Source organism: Seriola dumerili, unplaced genomic scaffold (assembly GCF_002260705.1).
Source record: "Seriola dumerili isolate Sdu_G_001 unplaced genomic scaffold, Sdu_1.0 BDQW01000331.1, whole genome shotgun sequence".
Lineage (NCBI taxonomy): Eukaryota > Metazoa > Chordata > Actinopteri > Carangiformes > Carangidae > Seriola > Seriola dumerili.
The window spans coordinates 9079761-9107341 of NW_019174586.1; the positions used below are offsets into that span (position 1 = coordinate 9079761).

At 39.7% G+C, this 27581-nt stretch overlaps 1 protein-coding gene across 2 annotated transcripts in view; it reads left to right on the top strand.

Moving 5' to 3' along the window:
- The window catches only part of LOC111232491 (proton-coupled amino acid transporter 1-like), a 39589-nt gene that overhangs the window by 11035 nt on the left and 973 nt on the right, over positions 1-27581 (top strand). For both annotated transcript variants that reach the window (XM_022760046.1, XM_022760047.1), the window contains exons 8-11: positions 633-860; positions 2625-2723; positions 4658-4824; positions 6409-6578. In XM_022760046.1, coding sequence (XP_022615767.1) covers positions 633-860; positions 2625-2723; positions 4658-4824; positions 6409-6578 — 664 coding nt within the window. The remainder of the gene's footprint in view (positions 1-632; positions 861-2624; positions 2724-4657; positions 4825-6408; positions 6579-27581) is intronic.

Here is a 27581-nt window from a genome sequence, read left to right on the forward strand (position 1 = left end):
TTTTCACACCTGGTTTTTAATCCATTGTTAAAGCAGAAAACAGTACAGAACAGAGTAGTTTGCATTTTGTGTGTTTACGTAATGACAAGTATCTCATTAAAAATAATTGAACTCTTTCTGCATTGTTTATTGTTCGATCCCTGGATTCTGGCTAGTGAAATAGCTTAAATAATTTGTGTAGCATAGTTTCTTACCACTAGATGGTGGTGTCTGTCTAGCCTCAGCTGACACATCAACCATATCAAGCAGAATCCAATACTGAGTATTGAGGGTTTTTTAAAGACATTTGTATCAAGCAGTCTGTTAAAACAGAGATATAAACATTTCTTTTTTAACTTTTGAACAACCATTATCCTCCTAACTCCAAAATCTACATAGATAAATAAATACTACAAACAATAATAACAAATGGCAGAAGAATACGGATAAAAGTTTACCAGCATACTCAGAGAAAATTTAATTAAAATACAATAAACAGATAAATAAGAAAAATTATGTGCTCCTTATGACACAGATGACTGACAAGCTGCTAATAAAACCAAACAAATCTGGACAGAAAACAACAATTTGAGACTAATGCACACAAGAATTAAAACAAAATGTTCTCCCCTTCTCTTTTCTGCCTTTACCAGGTGGTAGAGGCAGCCAATGCCACCACCTTCAGCTGCCAAATGAACCACACCAACCAGACACAGACCCTGGTGCCGAGCTTCGACTCCCGTCTCTACATGCTCTGCTTCCTACCCGCCATCATCTTGCTGGTTTTCACACCCAACCTGAAATACCTTGCTCCTCTGTCTCTGGTGGCTAACCTGGTCATGACCGCCAGCTTGATCCTCATCTACTTTTACTCCCTCACGGTAAATACCACATTTATCACCAGTTTCTCACCATCATCGTCTCCGAGCAACTCCACCTTTTGTCACACTGACTCATTTACAGGACATGGTATATATTGGTATATGATTGAGTCACAATAAAAGCCCCCCCATGTTTCACCAGTTAAACGCTTTTAATGTGAAGCAGCAGAAGTATGAAATGTTCATTTTGCGTTAGCAGTAACAACAACAGAGTTCACACTAAAGAGTGATATCAATAATATATGGTATCACTAAGATAAAATTGTGAGATCTTCTGCCCTGCTGCCGAGTCAACCCTCATTTCACTGCTTTGCTCACTGTACATTTCACCTTGGCATGTGACAAATAAAACTTTGAACTGCTGTTGGCAGTGGCAGCATCACTTATACCTTAAAACAACTGAAATGTTTTAATTTCGATTAGTTACTTTTATTTTCACTTTAAATAGTTTTATTATCTATTTGATTTGCATACATCAACATGATTGGAGGATTGATTTATTACTTTTTGCTGCTCTGCTGCCACAGCAAGACTTTCCCCTTTGTGTCTTTATCATGCACATGCATACATGTCAACACACCCTTTACAAACTCACATTCACAAGTGAAAAATTTAGTTTTCTCCAAAATAGCTTGATTTCTTCCTTATTATGTTTTACAACCACCCCCCTTAAACTCTTTTAAAACTTTTTTTCTGCGTGTTATGCTCTGTCTCTGTTCCTACTTTGCTGATTGCTCTCTGGGGATGTTATGGATAACAGGACAACTGGTAGTGACAGAGTCTCCAGATTACCTGTTTTACCGCTGAGTATTTCATCATGCAGCTTCTTCCCTTTACAGATACATAGCAGTCCCTGAGAAATGGCCTTGCCTTGAAAAAAAGCAATTTCTTGCATCAGAAACCTTACAAAGATTCTGTACTAAGAGATACATGTGGCCTGTAAGGTGTTTCTGTGAATGATGAATCACCCCAGCAAAGAATTTTGGGAAAACTAGAGCATAAAGGCTCCAAATATTTCAAAAAGAGTCTGGACTCCCTGGTTCAGCTCTGCATTTCACCCCAGAATATATAATAACATTAATGTGTCTCTTGTATCCTTGGTCCAGTTTCACTTTAATGTTTTCACATTTTATGGTTTTGGCTCATTAGTTTGACCTTTATTTTAAGAGTAATGCAAAATATGATCATACAAAGTGAAATCACAAGGACGTCTCCCCATAAGAGCAAAAACATTGTCAGCAGCTGTAAGTCCAGCAGACTCTACTGATGTCCCCCCAGCTGATTCATCTCATTCAGAGTCATTGTTTAACTGTTTCCAGTGGACTCTGCTGTCTTCCAGTGAAGAGTGAGTACAACAACTCACATTGTCTTGTAATCTCCCATCTGGGTTTATTTTGCAATCATGGCGGATCCCTGTATGTTATTCTGCTTGTTCCACAACTACTTATCAAAGGCCCTAATCATGTTGAGTGATTCTATTACAAGCTAATGTAATTTGCAAACACTGGGCAACAGATGAGTCCAACAGGACCAAGGAGAGGTGTTGTCTTGGCACAATGCTGTCGCTACTTAATGTGAATACTTAGTATCCATAGAGAGCATCTCTGGTCTGCAGGAGTGATGATTAGGTTTGGAACCCTTGTACAAACCAGCCAGTCAGAAGAGAGCATTCAACAAAGCTTTGGATTGTAATATCAAATAAGAAGATGGGATTTTTTACAGAATATCAATGCTTATATTATGTTTTCTCCATTTTCCCTGCAGAACATCACATACCCCTTCAACCTACCAAAAGTGGGCAGAGCTAAAGACTACCCTCTCTTCTTTGGGACGGCCATCTTTGCCTTCGAAGGGATTGGAGTGGTACGTGACCAACTGATGATAACTCAGTGAAGCTGCTAAAATCAGGGGTCAAACACATTAACATCTACACAGTTAACATCCATTTACAGCTGGTATTAACATGAAATATGTAACTGCATACATTATCTGGATTATGACACCTGGTCAGGGGACTGAATTTTAAACATGCAAATTATGTAGGAAGAGTTGGTGTACTTAACAACAAACATGCAGTGGACACTGTCTCTTCATCAGAGAATACACTAATATATTTCTATATCATGTAGGGACACACTGAGAGAGTATAGATGTAGAGCTTTCACACAATATATCATTTATGACAGTAGGCCATAAACCATTCTTTTGAGAGAAGCTCTTAAAATGGTAAATCATGAATAGTATCAGTGAGCAACATCAAATAGAATAAAACCACTTTACATTAGGGCTGCACAATTGATCGAAATATAATCGAAATCACAATATGGCCAAGTGCAATATCCAAATTGTTGCAGAGACACCCTGGCCTACAAATCATATTCTCCAGATGTAAAGAACATGTTTGTTTGGTACAAGACTCAACAAAAATCACATCTTCATCATTTACATTTTTTTTCAGTGAAAGTTAAATGCAAGAGCAACCGTTTCCTCTGAAATTGCATATCGCAATTGCAATATCTGCCAAAATTATTGCAATATTTATTTATTTTTTGCATATCGTACAGCCCTACTTTACATTTTGCACTTTGCAGTTATATTTCTTACATTTTTTCTGCTGTATTAGTGTACATAAATATTGAAATAGTTCTTTTTTTCCTTTTACCTTGAACTGCTGTATAGTAATATTGTCAGTTATATTCACTCATTCTTTTTAAGTTTCTTTTTTAGGCACCTGTATCCTTTTTTTTGCATTTTGTCAGCTTTATACCGTGTTAAACTGAGAGGTCCTTATATTTCAGTTTGTGCTGAAAAAAGGACATCTACTAGTTTAAGAACAGTTAAATAGTTTTGTCTTTGCTAAACAAAGACAAAAACGAATGCATAAAATCTGCATCTTTAAAAATGAACCAAGAACCTGAACCTGGATCCTACAGGGTTAGGAGAGGGGATGCTCCTGTAGGGTTAGGTGACCTTTAAACTTGAGCAGATGTTTTTTTCTTAAGAATGTGGCCAAACTGCAGAGATGTCATTTACACCTAATGGAGGTCTGTTAACAATATGAGTCAGGCCATGATACCAATTCTAATCACAATTCACTCTCCGTGCAACCTGCATTAAAATGTGTTTGTCCTAATCCAGATGAAATATTCAGGTGCAGATGGCATGTTTATACCGGTTGCAGATATTCAGCATGATATCTCATGGTTCTTTTAGCAGTTAAGAATGGAAAGTCATCTAAAATCAACAAAGTATGAATTTCTATTGGCTTTATCATGTTTAATTTATGTTTTTTTTTTTGCTCCATATGAGAATCCGTGTGTTCATATCACTTACATCAGGGTGGAACTTTAAGCTTTGATGTAGGGAATGAAGTCAGACCTTACGGGAGAGTAAACCTTACCTATTAAATGATGGTTTTCACCCTCGGCTAATATGTGAAGCAGTCATATTATGTAGGCAAAAGCAATCTCTTCATTGGTATTCAATTAATACCGCCCTGTGTACTGGAGAGAAAATTACACTTTTCAAAATGTTGAGTGCAGCACAAGAGAGCCTCAGTCTTTTTCTGAAATGTCAAAACAAATTTAGCTTTCATTATAACATCCATCAGCCCAAATCAAGACATCACAGGCTGAGAGGAAGTGACATTTTAAAATGGAAAACTCACAGGAACACTGTGAAGGCATGTTTCACTCCTTCAGACTGTTACCTCTAATGTAGTTCAAATGTCATTGAATCATTTCGGCCCGTTGTCCTGTTAACAGTCTGGTTGTGTCTTTGTCTCTGTGGGTCGGCAGGTTCTTCCCCTGGAGAACAAGATGCAGAGGCCTCAGAGCTTCACTCTGGTTCTGTATATGGGGATGGGCATCGTCACCTTCCTCTACATCAGTCTCGGCACCATAGGATATATGTGCTTTGGAGAGCAGATAGGAGGGAGCATCACTCTCAACCTGCCAAACTGCTGGTAAGATAACATCAACATTCACCAGACTACACATAGATGTTGGTGCTGATTTGCAGCTGCTGAGTACCTTGACTTGATGTTAGATAGTATGCTGCTCTTTTCTATGTATGTTTATCTTTGTTTCAACAGGCAAAACAGAACGCTTTTAAACTTTCGTAGCCAGTAATTTGAGGCCTAATCTTCAGTTTGAAAAAGGTGCCAATACAGTCCAGAAACACCTGCTTCTTTTTAGTCTACGCTGGTTGTCTGCAGTGTTGGCACTTACACGCGGTGTCTGTGTACTGTCCGACAGTCGTAGATTTTCCTGACACACAGATGCAGATACTATTGATGAAGTTACAAGAGTTTTTGTCCCACCACTCTCTTTACTTTACCTGTTGGATGTTGGTTCCATGTACATACAAACACAAACATGTTTTTTTTAATCACTGTTAGTCAGACTATATCATTATATGTGAAAAATGATATAGTTTGTAGCTGCAACCATTGCTCAACAAACATTAATGTCACATCAACAACAATACAGGTGAATTTTTGGAGGAGCGTGCTCCTACGATGCCATCTGGTGGTGGGCTGCAGAAAAAGTAGATACTCCCTCGAGCTCCATACAAGACAGTAGGACAGGATTCCAACAACTTACTACTAAAAAGTCAGTCAGTTCGCCCACAAAAGATGATTTTATCAGCTAATTTAACCTCTTTTAATAGGTTTTCGATTGAACAAATGATCACACAGCAAACCTGGGAGTAGGTCTTATCTGAGCAAAGAAACACCAAACGTTCTGCACAGGGAGTATGAGGAAGGGGGGGGTTAGCAGGAGCCCAGCTGGTAACTTTTGCCCCAGGACTCTGAGCAAGTCGAGTCCGAGTCTGTAAAATACACATCTTAGTGTATCATTATACTATGGATATAGAAACATCTTCAATCAAATCAAGCTTATAATACATCAAACTGACAAATTTGTGGTGTGTCGTCTGGTCAGGTTCCCAGCAGCTGTTATTAACACCGTTCATCTTCATCCCTGTGATGAAAAAGCTTGGCCATGATGTGTCCTCATTTTATTCCTTCTGTGTGCTCATTTTCTTTTTTAGAGATAATAAAGTTAGTAAAACCAAATGCTCGATTAGATTTGTTTGCTCATTACTTGTTACTATCATCACAGCTGCAGGAAACCAGCATCTTTTGAAATGCCTCCAGTGACTGGACTGATGTCACTAATTAGCGGAACAAATAGGCTGTTTAATGAGGTTGAAAACTGAAAGACTTTAATTACCAGTATCTGTATTTGAAAAAAGTGAGCAGCAGACAGTCAGTGTTTATTATGTGTTTTACAAGGACTACCAATTGATTCCTCTTCATCTTGTAATATGTTTTTGATGGATCCTAGTGCTGATGCTAGTTTTGTGTTTTATTAAAGGATTTGATTAGCTTCATTTCAGTGCAATAAACTAATTTGAACATGACTCATGTTTTTTTCAGCTGTAACTTTACTATACAACAGTTTTTATTTTGTCTGTGTAAGTCTGTTTCTGTTTTCTTATCTTACATTTCTCTGATTCTTTCTTCCTCTGTCATTATTTCTAGGACCTATCAGGCTGTAAAGCTTCTGTACTGCTTTGGTATTTTCATCACCTTCGCCCTGCAGTTCTACGTTCCAGCAGAGATCCTGATACCACCAGTAGTGGCCCGTGTGTCAGAGAGATGGGAGACAGCTGTCGACCTTCTGCTTCGCACCGTCTTGGTCATCTTCACATGTAAGTGTAAACCAGTTGAAAAAAGTAGCGCCTGATACCATACAGTGGGATGAATCGTGTGATTGAGATCAAAGAATTATCTTGCCAAAATGATTTATATATGTATTTTTCACTTCTTGAGTTATTTGAAATTTCAAAGGGTTCTTCTTTACGCAAGTCAAACCTGCATTGTGATGATGTGGTTTGATTTGGACTTAGAGCAGCAGGAAACAAGGAGAGAAATACTGCTGACATTTAAAAAGAGAAAGGGGAACAATCTGTGGGTAGCAGCTACATAGAGCCACTCCGATGCAGTCATCTGGCAATAGCAATGAGGCCCTTGTCAAAGTGGTTCAGGTCTTTAAACCTGCATATTTCTCTATCATCCAACACACTGACTATTAAAACTGACTGTTCACTTACCGTGTAATATTGTGCGCCGTCGTTACGAAATAATCAGTGTTATTTGTTTAATCTGTGAGTTATGTCTTTGCTCATCTGTGTATTTTGTATTGCTCATTTTAAATTGTTAATATAAAAGTTATATGTGTAAAGTCTTTATTTTAGTACAGAATAATTAAACTGCATTGAGTCATTGACTAAACCACCTGAGCCACAATTCACTCTCATTTACAGACACTCTGGAGTGGAGTGTTTGAACTCCAGCAGCATTATGGTGAAATGTTTTTGGTAGAGAGTTCCCATTTTGTTTACTCTTGTGCACATTCACAATGATGCACATTCACGTGCACGAGCACACAGGTCAGGTGATGTGACAAACATAGCCTACCTGCCAATGGTTTCAAACTGTTCCGCTGATGTACAGGTTGTGTTCCTCTAGTCGAAGAAGATGACTGCAAGTTCTCAACTTTCCTACCCATAATCCACTGGTTTGGCCTAGAGATGGTGGCATTAGTAACAAACAAAAAAACAATTGTCAGAGGGCGCTAAGAATCTACCTGGTCTCCACCTGTATCATCATTTAAGTAACAGTGCATAGATGCAGAATGGTCTGTGATCATCCTTCATTGCCAAGCAGCATTCTCTGGTCTCAAGCTTCAACCCAGCTCACCAGTTCTGAGCAGGAACAGGAGACTGCCTTCTGTTTTGTGTTTCCTTCCTGGCTGCTGTAAAGCTTTTGAACTTCCTTCTGTGGTGCGCCTCGTTTCTTTTATTGTATTTTTTATTAGATTTATATATACACAAAAAATTGAGCAGTGACAATCTGCATGCCATCTGGCACTTTAAAGGGGTTCCAGCCAACAAATGATTTTTTTTTTTTGAATGAGTCACAAAATGACATCCAGCTTAAAATGTGCAAGTGGACCACATCTACAGTCTGCCTCTTCTTTTTACAGTTCTCTCTTCTTGTTTTCGCCTTTGTCTACAAATGAAGTAATTTAACAGAGAAAATTGAATAATCGCATCCATGTTGGTGCCCATCCCAGAAACCTTGAGATCAGAGAAGCAAATACAGTATACACTCCGCTGCTGGTTTTGTATCTTTGATTGGTTTAGAATTAGTAAGAAAGTCTGTTGAAAGACGAGATGCCTCTATCCATCAGTAACAATAGTTTCAGCTGATCTCCTCCATCAGTTAAACTGAGGTTGATGGGAGCCAGTCCCTGAGGAATTACTGAGCTGCTACTACAACCAGCCCTTTGCGACCAATTATTTCCAGGTACTATGAAGCAGCAGGAGCTAAACTAGGAACTAAAAGTCCCCTTAGCGCTTTCCTGTTAGCGTTTCCTCCACATCTAAGGAACTCTGAAGATTAGGAAAATTAGTCCTGGAACATATTAAAAAACACTATAGACTCCAGAGTGCCTGTCTCTAAAGTAGACAATCTGTTGTGTGTTTTATGATTATTTATTTTTCCTTTTGTACAACACCACAATGCAGTTTGTGTGTGTACTCTTCATGGTTGGTTGGATGCCTGGGTTAGTACTTCTTCAGGTGTGTGTTTCTGTAGCCCAACAGTTGATTGCCTCTGAACCTTTGTGTGTGTTTCTGAAAATGTTAGTGTGCATCTGCAGTTGCCTGCATGTTCACCCAGACATGTATGTGTGCGGCACTTGTCCCCTGGCCTTTCTATGATGGAGTAGGTGTCATGTGAATGGAAATGAAACCCAGTAACTTAACAGCCATGTGTTTTGTTAACTCACCCCCCACCCCCCCACCCCCTCCTCCCCTACTTTCAGGCGGTGGCAGCAAACAGATCCCTGTAATAGCTCTGCTGAGCTATTCAGCAGCAATAATCCTCCAATTGCTATTGATTCCCATTCAGCCAGGACTGCTGATCCTTTAACTCTGCTTTCTCGTGCCTCCCTGGTCTAGACTGCTGTGATTCAGTGTGGAGGTGCTGAAGCATGTTGAGGTCAGTAGGGGGCAGACTTCTACTCATTTAAAGATCATTATGTTCACATTAAAGCTGCCCGGGTTGAGATTTCCAATCCATGTGTAACTAAGTGATAAAACAAATGCATTGAAAGTCAGGCTAGACTTTGTTCATCAGTATGATTTTTAAAGAGCTCATGAACAGTTAGCAGAGTTTTACCAACTAAATAATCTGCTTATACTCTATCAGGCAATGGAAACATGCTTCCTTATACTAGAAGTTAACCTTTAATTTTACCTACTTTACTTACTACTTTTAATTTTCCAGGAAACTTCTGTATAGATTTGATTTCTCCTTTGACCACTTCACCCCTGAAGTGCCCACTAGTAGTTGCATCTGTTGTAAAAATTACCATTGTGCAAACACAATGAACTTGGAGACATACCAAATTTGTCAGACTAAATCAAAGGGGAAATGTGTAAGTATAAGGTATAATACATCTGCAGAAGGAGTTCGGGACAGTCCCTGTGGACTGGCAGATGTAGGTGGCGGTTACCATTTTTAAAAAGGGCAACTAGAGGATGTGCTACATTTATCAGGGCATCGCACTGCTTAGTCTGCTCTGGAGGCAATTTCTGAACCTCAAATCTGTGTACTCATAAGGATACTAAAGTAGTTTGTTTATCCAGTCTGCCTGGTCTAAGTGGACTCAGAGAAGGTTTGTGATTGTGCTTTGTGGACAGTTCTTCAGGAATATGGGGTGCAGTGAGAGATATGTCTACGTCTATGTTCTTGGCAATAGGTCTAGAAGAGCTTCTGGTGGGTACTGCCAAGTTCAGTCTTTATGACCAATTATTCATGAACAGGAACTCTAAATGCACCTCAGGAGTGGAGTGTGTCAACTTTAGTGACCTCAGGATCCCATCCCTGCTTTTTGCTGATGATGTAGTTCTTTTGGCTTTATCAGACCCTGACCTCTAGCATGCAGTGAAGCAGTTGGCAACCTAAGCCGTTTCCAGACATGGGACACACAACGTTGTTGGCTTCAGCTATCTGTGAAAGTGATTTTTGTCATTCAGACCAAACAACAGTTTGTTATAGATGTTAGGACAACAAGAAGAGTGTACTCTGTTCTCTCACAGGCTGCATCACTGATGGATTTTAAAACTTATTTTGCTCTTGAAGCTGTAATTTATTACCATTGTGAGCACAATGAATGCTTGAAACCACTTACCATGCTGACTCATTAATACATTTTCACATCAATTGTGTCATTTATGTCATTACAGATTGAATACCACTGCCTGTTTTACTATATCACATCTCATGTTTAATTCCTATTTGCTCAATTTAGAGGGTGAGCGTTATTTTTCCTGCGTGCTCTGTGTTGAAAGTGATAAGGTCTGACCTAGAAAGATTGCTGTTGTGACATAAACCAGGGTGACCAGGGTGCTTATTCAGACATGAGACCAAAGGGTCTTTAGTGTGAAGCTGTTCGGATGAGAACATCGACTCCAAGTTTGAGTTCTTTACTTCTCTGGAAAAACTGTTTGCCCCATTTGTCTTGTGGTCTTGTTCAAGAGTGAAGGTAAGAGTGAGTATTAAAGGGCAGGTTGGTGTAGCATCTGCAGTGATACAGACAGGCTGTACCAGACTGTCACAATAAAGGAGAAGCTACACTTTACCTAGTTTTTCCCCACGAGCTTTGGAGAGCAGCTGGAAAAATGAGATAATGGATACAAGTGTCTGAAATGAGTTTCTTTCACGGGATTTCAGGACTCTCTTTTTACGTACAGAACGAGAAGCACATCTTGAGGGAGGTCTGAGTAGCACTGCCACTCCTTTGTATTAAAAAGAGTCAGTTATCATCATGGAGGTTGGTAGCAACTGATTGGTAGCTGGTTACAGGTCAGACCCAAAACACAATTTGGATTCCACCTTGCCTAGGATCACCTCAGGGTCCCCCAGAAAGAGCTGTAGGACATTGCTGCAGGAAAAGACATTTCAGCTACCTTCTAACAGAAAAAAGACCCGGAAAAGTGTCGGAAAATGAATGGATTAGTGGATAGATACAAAGAGCTTCTAAAGCAGCCGCTATATGGTTTAATCCCGTCAGCACACTCAGAAACCAATTCAAGAGGCGTTCCATTGATCCTTTCAGTGAGCCTGATTTTTTGCTTTGATTACATTCTGTAGCAAAATGTGATCGATGGCACAAATTTAATTTTGAATGGATGACACTGCCCCGTAACTAATTTTTAAAATGAGCAAGGGTCAGTGTTGTCTGTGTTGATGCTGTTTAAAGAAAAAAAGTCTAAAGGAGGACTTCAAAACAGCTTATTTTGTCAGAAACAAGGAGCTGAAGGAGTAATTGTGTTTTCAGCAGGCGCACTGATATTGATGTGTTTACAAAGAACACATATGTGTAGGCTAATTATCATATCAGTAGCGTAGTGGTGTGTTGTACTGATACTTTTATCCTTTGCTCCAAATTGCAGTTTGCCGAAGATTAACATAGATTTGCAAATTTTTGGAGTTGGGTCGTCAAGAGAAACGGCTGGTGGCACTAATTCTCTAGTCGGGTGCCATTAAACCATTGCAGAAGAATGAGGAACAAAATGATGTAATTAAAACAGTCTAATCTCAAACAGCACGTATATTTGTTTCATGTATTAATTTAAGGAATGTTAAAGTCACATTTTGCTTTTACTGAGGCCAACATAAAAGATTTTTTGTAATATTTCAAGAGCTTGTTCTGACTGCACAAATTGAAAATGTGCATAAAAACACTTTGATGGAAACATATTGTAGCTATACAACCTCAACTTAAAGGTCAATTTACTAGTTTAGCTTCTTCAAAGGCACATTTTTCTCAAATGAATTATGGTAGTTTTTAGTTTTTTTCTGACCTTAATTATGTCTCTTGTATTTGTCACACATAGGCTCATATATATATATATATATATATATATATATAAATATATATAGTAAAATATGTAGCTCATGCAGCTGACAATAAACAATCGGCGTTGCTATTCCATACTGGGTTTGTGAATGTAGAGCAGGTTTTATCCACTACATAATTTGACAGATAAACAGTTACAAATGGGTAAATGTGAAAGTCTTATTCTTATTACACCAAGAAATGTCCATTTTCAGTTCATTGCTACTCTCTCCTCGCTGCACTTCACATGGAATAAACCCTCAAGTCACAGCAGAGTTATTGAGTTACAGAATCACAGCTCTTGTTCGCCCCAGGATCTTCATTTCCTTCATTAGCTGTGATTGGAACCTATAGAGAATTATGCAGATGACATTTGCCAAACTGCACAGGTTTCTGCACATGCATGTTGATAAGCTAATAAAAGGGAATAAATGCATACATGTGCCACTTCATGTCTGCAGGTTATTTGCAAGGGCGCCTGTGGTTTCATTGGCACTGAGCAGAGTGTGTGTTGTGAATGTGGAGATGGTGCAGCAACAAAAAAAAAAGACTTGCTTCCAGTGAGATCCCACTGATGCATACTCGAACGAACGAGGCGAGGAGCAGGGGACTAGAGGAGGAATCATGTTGCTCCTACATGCACATCTAGGAGTGGGAGATTGCGTTTGGTTTTAAATCCGAATACAAGATGAGATTGAAGCAGCGCATCATCGTCTGCGTATGTGTAGAGTAAATCTTGAAGAGAATGCCTGTGAGACTCTCACCCTTTGAATAGAGAGCAGATGTGGGTTCTTGACTGTCAGGAGGGAGAAGCTTTTGTCTTTGTTGCACTACGGCTGCTGTATTTTTACCAGTGTGAGTTTGCTTCTCTTGGTCTGTGGTGCAAAGCTAGTTATGAGTGTGCAGTGAAAGACAGCCCGATAGCATACAAAGAAACGAAAGCTTCATATAGAGCAGTTGCATCACTCTTTGCATTGTTTTTTAATCTTCTTCTGAATGTCCAAAAAAGATTTAATAATACGTATAAAACTCACGATGAAACGACATCACATAGACACTAAAACTCCAACTAATAACCAGAGAGACTTCTGTGAGTGAGTTAGAAAAGTAGTGGGGCCCTCACAGTAGCCCTAAAGGATATTGAATGTCTCAATCTTAAATGTGAGAAGGAATTGTACTATTTTCATGTCATGTTAACTCTGACTGCCTGGAACATATTTTGTTTACTTGGTGTTTGTGGTTTAACATTTTCAAATGTTTTACTTAATGTGAGATCAATTGTCTGACAGACCATCCGCAATGTCAAAATGTCTTTCAAATGATGGTGGAAAATGTCACAGGAACTGCAGTATTGACTGATGCCCTAAAATGTGTTCATTTCTCATGGTTTTACCTAAAATTAACCTTGATGTTACTCTAGTTTTCCCAGTTGCTACAACAACAAACCCTTGTCTTTCCCTGCCATTTCTTTCAGTTTGAGCTTAAACAGTCAGATAAGAGTTAAAAAAGAGGACAGCCTTGAGCAAACTCTCCCTCTCTCTGCCGAGACTTATACTCCCGCTCGAAAGGTCAGTTCATTTCAATGCAGGGAGATTTCTTTTGAAGTGAACTCTCTATTCTAATTCACTAGAGATAGGCTGAGGGATGGAGGAGCTTACTGTTGCTGTTACTGTTGTTTTGGATCAGAGAGCCTCTGAGTGGCAGTTGTAGGAATGCTACACGGCTTTGCCTTGTTTCTTGTAGTTGTACTTGCCATGATACCATTATATTACAGGGTCTGACAAGGATCGCCTCAAGGCTGAGTCCTTTTATTGCTGTTTGATGAGTTAATAAATCTCAAATGAGCACTCAGAATAAATTCTTATGGTTTAACCCCTTGGTACAGTTGGATTAAGTGATCTTTACTGGCAGTGGCAGGTACAGATTTATGAAACAACCTCAGAAAAGACACTGTAGGAGAGAGCAATTCACACCAAAACCCACCACCCCTCGTCTTCACCCCTCCAGTCTGAAGTTAGGACTCAGATGACTGGGTTGTAAACAACACAAAGACTGGACTAATTTTCAAAATCATTATCTTATTTTCTACAAATACAAACCATGGCCATTAGAATAATTTGAAATATGCTCTAATGACACAAATATTCAATTACAACTCTAATAGGAACTCCAACCCAAGTCTAGACAGTTCTTGCTTTCCATAATACCCCTATTTAACGGAGCTTTAAATATATATGAATCACAAGTCGTATTCACCCATACACCCATACTTACTGAGAAATAAGCCAAAAACAAGTTCAGTTTTTTATTCCTGCCTGTATAGCAGCTATATTGGCTGCACCCGTCATTTCATTTTCTCTTTGAAAGTGTTTCTTTTGTCTGAGTCACTTTGCCACAGGCTTGAGTTGAGCAGCTAGCGTGTGTTGTTAAGCTGTTGATGGGAACAAGAGAGGACGTGAGGATGTCGCGTGAGCCTTCTCCTCTTCTTTTTTTTTTTTTTTTTGTACTTCATCCTGGAGCATTGTGGCACAAAGGTGGCATGCCACTGGGAATGCATGCTGCATGTTGTCGGACTGTAGTGCTGTCATATTTTTTACCCTTTCAGAAACATGATGTGTGCACACATTCACCTTTATGTCTTGTGGAGCTGATTCATCTCTGCTGTTTGGCCTTTGCTTTCTGTGCCTGTTTCAGCTCGTCTAAATTACCTTGTGAGGCAGTGAATCAAAGATCAGATGTGATGTGATGAACCCACTGTAGGTCCGAAGATCTATTTTAGAAAGCACTCTCAGAAAGACGCTATGATAATATTTAAGAAGCAACAATGATTTATATGGATAGAGAGAAAAGAAATATAGTAGTAAATGGGTAAATTTGGACTCTTGGTTGTTTTCTTCACAATTTGTTTATTTTTTGAACTACAAAATTATTTTTCTGAGATCTGTGCATTTTTTCTGTTACTTTCAAGTTATAAGAAAATCTGGTTTAAGTTAATAAAACAAAATCCCACATGGCCACATCCAAACATAGCACCTATATTTGATTGTTGAACTTCTCATTCAGACTCCACGGGCATCACTCTGCTGCCATAACAGCCTCCACTCTCCTGGTTTTTGGCTTTCCACCACCAGATTTGGAACCTGGCTGCAGGGATTTGCTCCCATTCAGCCACAACAGCGTTCATGAGGTCCAACACTGATGCTGGGTGATAAGGTCTGATTCACAGTTGGCGTTCCAGTTCATCCCAAAGGTGTTTCCAGCTTTGGTGCCAGGGCCCCCACAAGGTGTTATTAGACGAATCTTAAGGGATCACGAATTTAGTAATGGGCTACTAGAACAAGACATAACATAATTCTGCTATACATATACATTTTTCTCTTACTGTGTAGCCTTACTTCTTCAGGCCTGTAAAAATTGTTCAAATGACCAAAGTGGTCACTAGACATGGCTTTGTATTAAGGAGTCCATAAAGTGAATATAAATTTAACAGAAGGTAACCCTGGTTTAATGGTAAGGTAAAAGAACTCCAGCTATTTGGATTAAACCTCTGTTTGAGATATTGTGTGATTCAGCACAACAGTTGAACACTGGTATAGTCTCAATAGTGAGATGTTACATCCCTATTTTCCACCTGTTGCACACACATTCATTATAACAGCACCGATTGTAAGATAAGGCAACAGGTCTTGCATGAGTTTGATCACTGGGAGTTGACAAGAAGAACAGTCAGCCCTAAAGGTCACATCTGAGAAACGAATCACAACACAAGCATCTGAATGTGCAAGTCACGTTTTTAAACTGGCCTTATCTTTGAATGACAACCTCTGTCAGCAAACATTGAAACCACCAGCTCACTTAGTGTGTCAGTCGAGCTAAAAGAAGCACAGCCAGTGTAGCCGGACTGCGAGCAGACAAGTCAGCCTGAGGATTTCTGTCTTTAGCATGGACCTCCTGCTGGGCGGGGAAGGTCAGCCTCTCCCTCCAACTCCATCTTCCCTCACTTTCAGTCTTCCTTTGTTTTCTCTCTGTTCTCAGCATTCCTTCCCTTATAGTTTTTGTCGCTGTTTTCTGATTGTCAGCGTCTAGATCAGGGATGCCCAACATATTCTGGCCTGTGACCTCATTTTTAGGTCCTAAAAACGGTAACGACACCTGAGGGTAAAGGAAGCTAGATGTCCTTGAATTTTATTTTCAGTTCATAGCAGCAACTCAGCTCAATTGTGATGTATTAAAAACATATTCAATGGATTTTATACCATATATAAATGGGGGGGGGGCATAAATCACAGACAGGTGTAATATTGAAATTTGTCCTGAAGCCTCTTATATAGAAGCTTAAGATTTCTTTATCTGACCAAATTTATTTGGAAGACTCTATCATCAGTGGTGGTAAATCTTGTCTGAGAACGGGAATCAAGGAATTGAAGCACAAGAAAGAAACATAACTTCCCTACACCATAAAGTAAGCATTCTGTCAAGGAAAAAGAAAACTTAAGTCAGCAACATTTGATCTCTGACTCTCTCATCCTCTTGCTATCCTCTGGTATAAAGCATCACAGGCTGGCTGAGTTGGGTAATATGAGCATGCTGTGTCCAGCTTAGTACCATGACATGACGGGACTTTTGAGTTTTCAAGTTTTGAGAGTTTGCACATTCACATCAAGAGAACTGCTTAGCAGCTGCAATGCAGCTTTATACAGAGGAGAGATAGTAGAATGGGACAAAAGGACAAAAACAGGACAAGACAGGACACTGTGACCCTGACCAGTTTTTTTTTTTTTTTTGTTCAATGGCAACCAGGACTTTTTGCCACACAACAGGACAAAAACAGCAGGACATTCAGGTCCACACTGGCTGTTTGAAATTGCTGTTGTCATTAAAGCCTGTCCTGCACCTAAAAAATCCTGGTGTTGCACCTGAGAGCTCTTATATACAGACAGGTCAGGTCAGCATGATATCAAGTCAAGGACAACAGTCACTCTCTCTGATCCTGTTGTTTTTTCCTATTATTTATCCTCCTCCTTTTTTGGTGAGGAGATAAAATTGAGAGTCCACTGGGAACCTCCATCTGTACAACACTTGGGTCCAGAGTCGTATATCTTAACAATTACTGAAAAAAACTGCCATGAAGTTTTATAAGGATGTTTGTTGTGCCCTGAGGATGAATCATTATGCTTGATGTTGTCCTTGAATGTTGTCCTTTTTCTCCAGCACTCCTGTCAGGCCAAAGTTTCCGCTCAGGCACAGGAAATATTTTAGTAGCTCTGAGATTTTTCCTGTAGCACAATTTACAGGTAAAAATAAACTCAACTTACCTAGATATCTAATAGATAGTTAGTCTGGTTACATGCTGAGAACATTCCTGCACCCTTTCCTTTCATGTATAGTCAATAAAAGTTTAGGGAGGCAGTTATGAACATGACTCTCTCCAGCTGAGACTTTTTAGTCTCACTAGTTTCGGTCGTCGTTTGAATGACTCCTGCATGTCTTTTGTATTTGTTTCATTTTTTGGGGGCATCCGTCAGGTATCACACAATGTTAAATTTCCAGCAAATGACATGGCAGGCTAGAAAGGTTTCTTTACAACAGTTTGATGCTGTACAATGCACCACAAAGTAAGAATGGCAGCCCATCATGCAGCAGTGGTGTGTATGTTTAGTGCTGTGTATCAAAATCATCACCATATGTGATTTTGCCCCTTTAAACTGTTCGTGACGTGTGATTTTATTTTATTGTATTTTTTTTATCCCTTCCTTTTGGGATGATTGAGAGCCATGTTTGTTTTTAGCATCCTGTAGATGCATACATACAAGAATGTGATTATATTATAAAATCATCCGCCCCACCCCCAAGTTTGTTCTCATAATCTGACATGAACATTTCCATCTTATACAAGAAACATGTTTGCTAGCTCTGCATCCCACTTTCCATTCTCCTCAAGACGTGTGTTTTTTATTTCAAAATCATAGTTTCAGAAGAGATTGATATGGATTTATTCATGAAGCCACGCTCTAAACATGCAGCTAACATGCTTGTCAATCATACTTTCCCTCGTAGCTGCACAATTAAGAGCAATCATTTTCCACAATTGTTGGCCCTTCTCTCAGAAGGTAAACAGTCATCTGCATTCGTTGTAATTCCACCCTGAAGGCCACGCTGTGCCTTTTTCTCTCCACTCTCTCTGCTGCCTCTCATTTCCCTGCTCGGGCAGAAAACCCAGGCGGCTGTTCAAAGTCAAACATCTGTTATTTAAGATCAACACTGAGAGGTGTGTTTTCGTGCGCCTGGGTAATTCAGCCTTCATAGATTGTTAGAATGCTGTAAAATAGTGTGTCCTTGCTTTTACTTGACATTTAATGTGAGCTTTTGTTCCATGTGGTGTTCATACATTATTGTTATCACTTGGCATTTGTATTGTGCCTTACAAATGAGTGCAACAGTAAAATAACATGCGTTTTACACACAGCATGCTTTGAACGGTTTGGTTACACTTTGGATCAATTAGTGCTTCAGGGTTTGACCAAGGGCTTCTTACGTAGCTGTTTCCATTCACTTGAAGTTAAAATCAGTACAAATCTTCAGAAAAGCACACTAATGCTCATTAGCTTTTGTTTTCTTTTTTTTTTTAATGAGCTGACGTGTTCGTTTGAGCAGGCAAGAAAGTCTGTGAGCACCTCTGGCTGTTTTACTTAATCCATCATCCTCTGTGCTTTTTTTCCCTCTTTGAAGCTGCTTAGTTGATAGAGACGCCCATAGGTTGTTTACTTTGGTCAGGTGAGATCAATGCTATTTGATCAAGTAAAACTTATAAATTGAGACTGAAAACAAGAAATTTCCACAAAAATACAAAGAGAAAAACAATTAAAAGCAGACAAAATGTAATCTACTGCTTGTAAATCTGAGAATAAAAGAGTTCAGGAATTAAAAAGAATGACTTACATCCCGCTGCCTTTTGCTGGTCATGTAGAGTTTGAGCAAGAGGATAAAAGCCTGAATCCTTCAGGTGGGGCTCCTTAGCAGCTGAAGCAGGTATCTATTATTAAAGATACCATTTTGTAGGAGTGAGCTACTGAGCTGAGCCATGAGCAGTCAAGACCTTCAAGCCGTGCTGACATGGTGCAAATGTTTTTTAATAGACAGCACAACATGGAGTTGTGCTAGTTTACAAAAAGTTATATCTAACAGCTCACTGTGTCTGTTAAATACATCCATGTCTGTGGAAGAATAGCTCCACTAAGTAAGCTCAGCTCAGCTAGAAAAGACTCCCTCTGGTTTCCTGTGGAACGCTTTTTGTCAAGCTGCAGTAAACTGTTCGACTGTGAGGCAAAGTATGATAAATAAGGATGTTAAGAGCGTGGCTTCGTGAATAAATACATATCAACCTCTTCTGAAACTATGATTTTGAAATAAAGGAGAAACAAACGTACATCTTGAGCAGAATGAAAAGCGTGACACAGAGCAAGCAATCATGTTCTCTGTATAAGATGGAAATGTTCATATCACAATATGAGGACAACGTGGTCACTAGGCTGGGGTGGGCAGTGGTGGACTTAAGGTGGTGACAGGAGTAAGATGAAATTTGTAGAAAGAGAAAGTCTGAGAGAGGTAAACCTACAGGTGTCCACTGAATCAGTCTTTTAAAATGATGCTGAAAACGATCATGGCTCTCAGCATCCCAAAAGGAAGGGATAAAATAAAATAAAAATACAATAAACAGTCAAATAGATAAAGGGGTAAAATCACATACAGTGATACAGCAAAGGTTAAAGAGAGGACAAAAGCAAAAGCTGCAGTGTAATGTCCTGAGATGAAAAATAAAACACATAAAAGGACAGATAATAGGAACATTAAAAACATAGCATAGGGTATTTTAAAAAAGAAAAAGATATTTAAACATGATGAAATGGGGAAGCCTCAGTGGCTCACCTGTTAGAGCACGTACCACATGGACTTAGTCCTAACCACAGTGGCCATGGGTTCGGATCCGACCCGCAGCCATTTGCTGCATGTCACCCCCTCACTCTCTCTCCCTGACTTTCCTGTCTACCTCTCACTGTTCTGTCTAACACTAAAAGTGCCCAAAAAATATGACAAAAAAAACATGAATGAAAATCACAATTAATACTGAGGATGAAATAGTTTGTAAGTAAAAGCAGGTAGAAAAGATGAATTTTATGTTTTGTTTTATTGTCACAACCTGGCTCATAAGGCTGTGACAAAAGCAGGAGACACACCATTTCCATGTTCAATAATATTGAATATTGCAATGTTTCCCATTTTTTTCTGTTGTTTTTTTTTTTTTTTCCAGTTTTGCACAGTAAGATATTATAAAAAAAACTGAAACATATATACACAAAAAAATACAACAATACAATTACATTATAAAAACACCCCCCCCCACCCCAAATCTCGGTAGTCACAAACACAGCCACACATGTTCAGTAAGACACTAACTATAACTACAATAGTACAATAACTTTTCCCAAACATACATTATGTCATAAATAAATAAAGAAATGTCATGTGGCATATTGAAACATATTCTTTGTGTATTTTCTGTGCCTTGTTTCTAACTCAGTGATGTTGCTGCCTAACATCAGATTTTAGATGTCATTAAGTCATTCCTAGTTAAGTAAAGGTCACATGAAAATTAAATAGATAATCATCACTGTCCAAATGGATTACAGCCCCTCCAGCAGACTGTCACCTCCTGATTAAATGAATCCTCACGCACGTTTGTAGGGAAGAGTTGTAATGACAGCTTCTGCTACCACATATTTCTTTGTCATTTTAAACAACCGCCATAAATTGAATTGGCAACTTTGAGTGTACATCTTGCTTCCACTTGACCAAGGGTTTTGATTGCTCGCTGCAATGTATCCCAAGGGCTGGAATAATCAATTTAATTTCCTAAGAAATTCTGGCCATTTGTAGTGGATCTAGAAGGATGAGTTTAGTGAGGACAGCCACCCCCTCCAACAAAAGGTTGTAATTGCATAGCAGGGATATGTTTGTACTTTTTTTACAGGCCCCCAGTAGATAGACCCCTTCCTCAGCCTCACATGTAATGTGTCTTAGTCAAGTGAAAATACTTCTTATTTAGTGCTGGAGCTGCAGTGACTCATGTTGGCTGGAGGTATATACAAAGGACTGAAGGTCTGAAAATTAAGGCACTTTCCTCAACACCACTTTCTTGTGAAACAGCAAAATGCAAAGAAAGTTTTTCAAACCGCCTACAGAGTTGTCCTGCTTCCTGTATCATACGTGTGAATATTAGACAAGGGTTTGTCAATTCTGGCCTATATTGTTTTAAAACACATTTTTCCGCCTATTTTTTTTAGTACAGGAAACAGACAGTAGTATAGGACTTCAGACAGGTAGCTAATTCAACATACTTTGGATGTGTTGTTTTTGTCCAGCCATGAGTCAAAACCCAATGATGTTCAATTTACAGGGTCACACAATAAAGATTCTCACATTTGAGAAGCAGTTACCAGAGAATGGTTGGCAATTTTCCTTGATAAATCATTGAAATATTAGACATTTTACTTTAAATTGGCAATTAATTTCCTGTCAGTCAACAAATTGATTAACTAGCCATTAGAATAAGCAGAATTTGCCTGGTACTGTAGCACCATTAACTCAGCGCTTCTAATTGGTTGGATGTTTATTGTCTTCAGGAAATGTCGTTGACCTTATACAGACACTGAAACAGTTTCATCCCTCTTGTCATTTCCCAGGACAGACGAAGGTTGAGCGCATCTGAAACATCGCTATTTAAAGCAACAGTGTTACAGCAAGTGATGAATCCAGAGTTATGTCTGTTTGGAGGAGTTTGTCCACCTCTGTTGGCTCATCGGGGCGAGGAGAAACGCTGACTGCTGACTCAACGCGGTGATGAAGTGGTGGGACAGAGGGAAGCGAGCCAGAGGTTATGTTGATAGAGAAATGGAGGGCAATAAGGAGGGACAGAACAAGAGGAATTACTCAGACAAAGTGGCAGAGGAGGTGTGTTTGATGCCAAGTTAATGATCATTAGGGTTCAGGGCTGTTTAGTTAAATTATATACTTTGCTGGCAATGATGAGAATGTGTCAGAGAAAATGCAAATCAGCATATTTAAGAAGTTTATTACTTCCGCTTTCCAGCATGATGGTTTATAGATTTGTCATTGACTAGGTCGGACTGACAAATAAACTATCCAGTGGTTAGAAAATCGCAGGCTCCAGTTGACCAATCCTAAGCCCCACCACCATCACCACCACTACCACCTAGTTACTGCAACATGTCGCCATCCATTCTGCAGAGTATCTTCTGCAGGGTAACAACAAGGTCATTTTTAAATGACATGCAGCAACCCATCATATAGCAGCCGACAGCAAGGGCTTCACTTCCCCATCACAGAATGTATGCAAAATGGAGCAATCACTTTTGCAACACTGCAAAATGTTATCTTAAGGCAAAGTCATGCTGCTCTGTGAAAAAACAGGAAGCAGCTCTGTGATGAGAATATAGATTAACGTTGCTTTTAGTTACAGTTATTGCCATATTACATTACAGCTATTAAAAGTTGTAAGGTAAGGCAAGTTTCAACAACAAGGCAATTCAAAGTGCTTTATATAAATAAAATAACATAATAACATAAAAGGCATTAAGACAAGATATAAAAGAAGCACAAAGCAATATAAACACACACAGAAATATGATTTAAAAAGAGTAAAGTAGAATAGGTAACAATAAATTAAAATATAATAAGACAGGTTAAACTTTAGAAAAACAATTATAGTGCAGCTGCAGTGCAAGATATGAATAAATAATTGTCCCCAATTTAATTTAATAAATGGCAGTGGCAAGCAGAAAAGTCTAAAGAGGTGGAGCAGACATGAAGTTTCCTGGGAGTTTGTTATATCAGTCTAACATCGGCTGAAATACATTGACCTTAAGAGAATAAGCGCAGATGTGCTATTTCACTAAGTGCACGCCATTTATTTAATGATTGTGACTTTTGTTTTGGTTGTCATCTCCTAATTAAATTGCTCATGAGACATGATGCACAGGTAGCTGACCACCTCTCCTCAACTGTCTGGAGTTGTCTGAGTTCTTGCTCTGCTGTAATTGGAGAATTGAGAGGAAATTCTCGTTAATATGGTTTATATAATATAATAGTTCTTTAGTTTACTGGCTGCTGTTTTTACTTTTGTATGTTTTGAGTGTCAGAGAAGTTTAGTCTGTCCGCTGCTGCTTGTGGCTCCACGCTGAGCAGATCCACTCCAAGCTAATTAACATTAGCATATTTGCAGACCTCGACTGTTCCCTTGCTGTTTGTCTCAGTGAAAACGGCCTGGGAGGTTGCTGGGGAGACCGAGCTGCCCTCCATCTTTAATGAGCTATAGTCCACTGAGCAGCAGATCAGCCAGCAGATGAAAGTGGGCTCCCGGAGCTGGAGGTAGCCGGATCCTGCGGCTCCTTCCTGTGTGGTGTTTGCTGGAGGCAAGGTGAAGAAATGAGACAGTAGGGCGGCGTCTTGTACATTTTGGTTGACTGTGGAGAAAAGGAAACTAAGACTCTCCCTACCCATCTTTGATCTCACCTCGGAGCATCCCCCACTGTCGGCCATAGCTTTGTGGCTCTGGAGGTAATTGACTTCACCTGGCTGAGGAGCTGTTTCTTCTAGTGGATTTAAAAGTTGTGGGCTTGGTTAAGAAACTACCTGCTGACAGTCTGATGGCAGCCAGACCCCCACTTTCCTCCTTCCCTCTGAGTCTGTCCTTTATTTTCTTATTTCAGCTGTTTATTTGAACTGGCCTGCTCCCCCACCACCCACCCCCAGTTGGTGCTGGTGGGTGTAAAGATAAAAGCTCAGAGTTTGCAGTTGTTTGATAGCGTGTTATCCTAAATGAAAGCAACAACTCCGGCTTTTCCAGTGCAAAAGTTTTGAATCTTAATGAACCTTTCTGGCCTGATTTACCTTTGGTCGCTGCTGGTGTCTAAGGAAATGACAGTAAAATGACTACATTACAGCTCTGAGACATTTATAGATACCAAACCCTCGATCTGTCTGGAATGAGAATGACAGTCCCCGTTCTTGTCCAGCACTCCCTGACTGGCTCATGGCTTTTCCTACCTTCCCATTAAGCATTGATTTGGCCCAGATTTTCAAATCAGCAGATGTCTAGACACCGTTTCATCTGCAAATGTGGTTAAGTTGGACATAACCTTTGCTTCAACTGCATTTCAATTACTGTATATCAGCATGTAGATAAGACCTGCTTCACAATGCAAAAAAGTCATTAAAATGCTGTTGAAGCCAGTTATATGTAACTGGCTAAACTAAAGACTTAAGACTTTAAGACCCAAGACCCAAGCCAGTCTAACTGGGTCAAATACGGTCCTGTGATATTGCTGCTGATCTTGGTAATACAGACTCTTTACAAACTGGGATTATATAGTGTCTTATATTCATCATAAGAGAAAGATGTTTTTGATGAAAGACAGATAAGGTCTGGGGACACATTTTGAATCGGGTCTGATTATCCAGGCGTCTCTTTGGATCAGGTCTCATTTGATTTGAAAATTAACTTATGCTCATTTGGTTTTGGTTGGTTCTTCAAAGATCCATCTTGGATGAAAGTGGCCTCTATTCTTTAAAAGACATCCAGAGGTCTATGACTTTTTTTTGGCCTGTAAATTTCCAAATCGGTGCTAACTGGATTGTATTCTTAACTTGAACTTCTTTTGGAGATGGAAGATTGATGCCTCTGTCACAAATGAACAACACCTGCCTCATTGGTTGTAGCCTACAGGACCTCAGGTGCACATTTATTTTACACAATTGATCCAAGTGCCAAATGGATCAGTCAGTGTAGAGCACATATCAAAGTGCTAACTTATTTATTTAGATTATATATTCATTCAGAAGCTGTGCTGCGCCTGAATCAATCATCATGGCAGAACTGACCTTGTATTAATCCATGATATTGAGTATTGTCTTCTCTGTTGTTTTTCTCTGAATTTGGAAATGTTCCAGTGTCCCAGAAGAAGAATTTTAGAGAGTTATTCTCAACTACATCCCCTGTCACTTAGATGATCATAACCAGCCATGTCCCTATATGGTCACCAGGATTTTAACTGTTGACCATTTTGGTGTTTGTTTTGTGTGTGTTTTTTCTTTTCTGACATTCTACTCTTTTTAAGTTTAAATTCGCACTTTAAAAGTAGTTATTTGTTAATTTCGCTATTGCTCCATAGCCAACGTTAGCAATAACAGCTGTTTACTTACCAGTCTTGGCAAGAGCTTCAGCGATCGTTGTGTTTACAAGACGAGGTTAGAATACGTTCTCTGAGCAACTACTTCTTCAGGTTAGCCTTGATGCTACAGAGACTCAGGACTCGGGCCGGGCCGGAGCTAGCTGATTAGCATGCTAACTTAAGTACCAGAAAAGAGAAGTGATAGAAATAGAAGCAAAACAAGAGGGTTGCTTTCTACCACTGGAGACTGCTCTTGGTGAGTAAAGGAAGTTTGATGCTGAACTCACAATGTTTGTTCTAGACTGGGAAGCAAACAGCGATTAATGATGATGTTGGATGTCACAATTGTAAAACTTACAAATACCTCCTTTAAGCATCGGTTTGCAATTTTTATCTGATAAAAGCGTATAGTTTTTGCTGGTTTTAATTTTTATTCAATTAACTGATATTATTGTTATTGATAATTTGATATTTAAACGAGTTTGTTTTCATGGTGCTCCTCACCTCATTAACACTTTAAACTCTGCAGATGCATCCAACCTTTGAGGTGCACCGTTTGTTCACTATATCAAATACTTCAAACTTTACCCAACAACATAAAACCATCATCATCATCATCATCATCACGTTTTCTCCCTCAGCGGCATCTATGTCTTGCTCTGAAGGAGTGTCCCACTGTGTAGAGTGCTCTCTGGCATGCCAAAGCCCTGCAGGCTGAAGGGAAGAAAGTGGAGTATTTTCTTTGTTTCTGTAATATCTAAGATTGTAAGGCCAAATTAGTGTGCTCGAAGCGTTCCCTCTTCAGTCCTTTGAAGCTGCCTGATGATCCACATTCTGCCTCTCTCTCTCTCAGGGGACAGCAGCCAGGCTTTTTAGCTACAGCCTTTATTTGCTATGAAGGCTCAACGTACTCTTTAGGTATGCCCTGCTCCTCCTCCATCACCTTCGTCCTTCATGGGCTCGCCTGCCTTGTTTGATGGCTCGGAAAGCTTCAAATGCGGCTTGAAGAGCACCCTTCAACGGCGAGGGCCTTTCCCTAGAAGTGACAGGTTTACTCCCCGGGAGCGTGTGGCGGCGAGGTGCTTTCGCCGTACTTGTCACATGAAAGCTCGACCTTGCCGTCGCCCCGTAGGTTAATTTGACAGACTTTGTGAACACGCAGCGGCAAGCAATTGATAATGGTTCAAAGAGTCTTTTATCAGCCGCTGGTAATGGGTGTCCAACATACAGAGAGAACAAGAGCACCTGACTCGTCCTCTCTACTCACTATGGGAGAAGATGGTAATGGACAGAGCGAGAGATGAAGAGTGTTTTTTTTTTGTGTGTGTGTGTGTGTGCAGCAAAGCAAGCCGCTCTCATTTCAGGTGTGTCCATGCGTGTAACAATTGCTCATGTGCAGACATTTCAAGATGTAAGCTTCGCCACGGGGTGTGTCGGCGGGAACGGAAACACACACCTCGGCTGTGACAATGCGTCGCGGCGGCGGAGCGGGCGCTTGTTTTGTCCGATCATGCCTGCTCCGAGCCGTTTTATTGCCCGTCTCCATGACTCGGGTCTCCGGTGTCTATAGCAGCGTGGTCACAACCCCCAACACGTGAAAAACAATCCCTATAGTCGCAGCTTTATTTTCTCACAGCTGGAGTCTTTTCACTCTTTCTCCCCCCTCTTCTCATTGCATTGTCATCCTGCTGGCTTCATCCATCACTTCTACTCCTCTTCTCTCACCTTCCCTTTATTCCCAAGTACGCTTCACCTCATTTCTCATCCAACCCTTTTTTTTTTTCTCTTTCTCGTCTGTTAAACCTTCTCTGCTCTGTCATCTACCGCTCCTGTGCTGTAAAGGAAGACGAGAATGGAGAAATTGTCCCTTCTGTCTCTTCCACAGGGAGACTCTTTTCCTAATTAGGCTCTTCTAGTACACATGATCATTCTCCTGTAACAGGGATACAGAGAACTGGTAGAATATGATTGAATTCCTAGATTACCAACATAAAAAGGCCATGGGTTGCATGTGTTGTGCATGTGTAAACACACAGTAACATTGAGTCTTGAATGTTTCTTTTGAGATTGAGGTGTTTGTTTGTTTGTTTTTGTCGGAAATCTTTCCTACAAAATAAAATACCTTGAACCTTAAGCAGTGATGATTCTGTCATTCAGTTTCACAAGCTGATTCAACTTACTTCAAGATGTGCCTCCTTATGCTGGGACCAGTTCACAGTGTAGTTAATTCTGAAGAGCAGTTGGCACAAAATCTGAAAAGCGAATATGAAAAACAACTTTTAAGGATTTGTTATTTAAACATAATAAACCAAATGTAAGTGGTCTTCTTCATTTTTAACTCTAAAGTCTAAGTATAAAGTCTACAAAGGGCATTATAAGGTGTGCACAGATCGGTAATCAGGTAGTCATACGGTACCTATTTTTTTCCAAGAAGTTGGGTTTGAAAAAGTAACGGCCAGAGTTAGCGATATAATATTGTGTATTGCGATATTTGG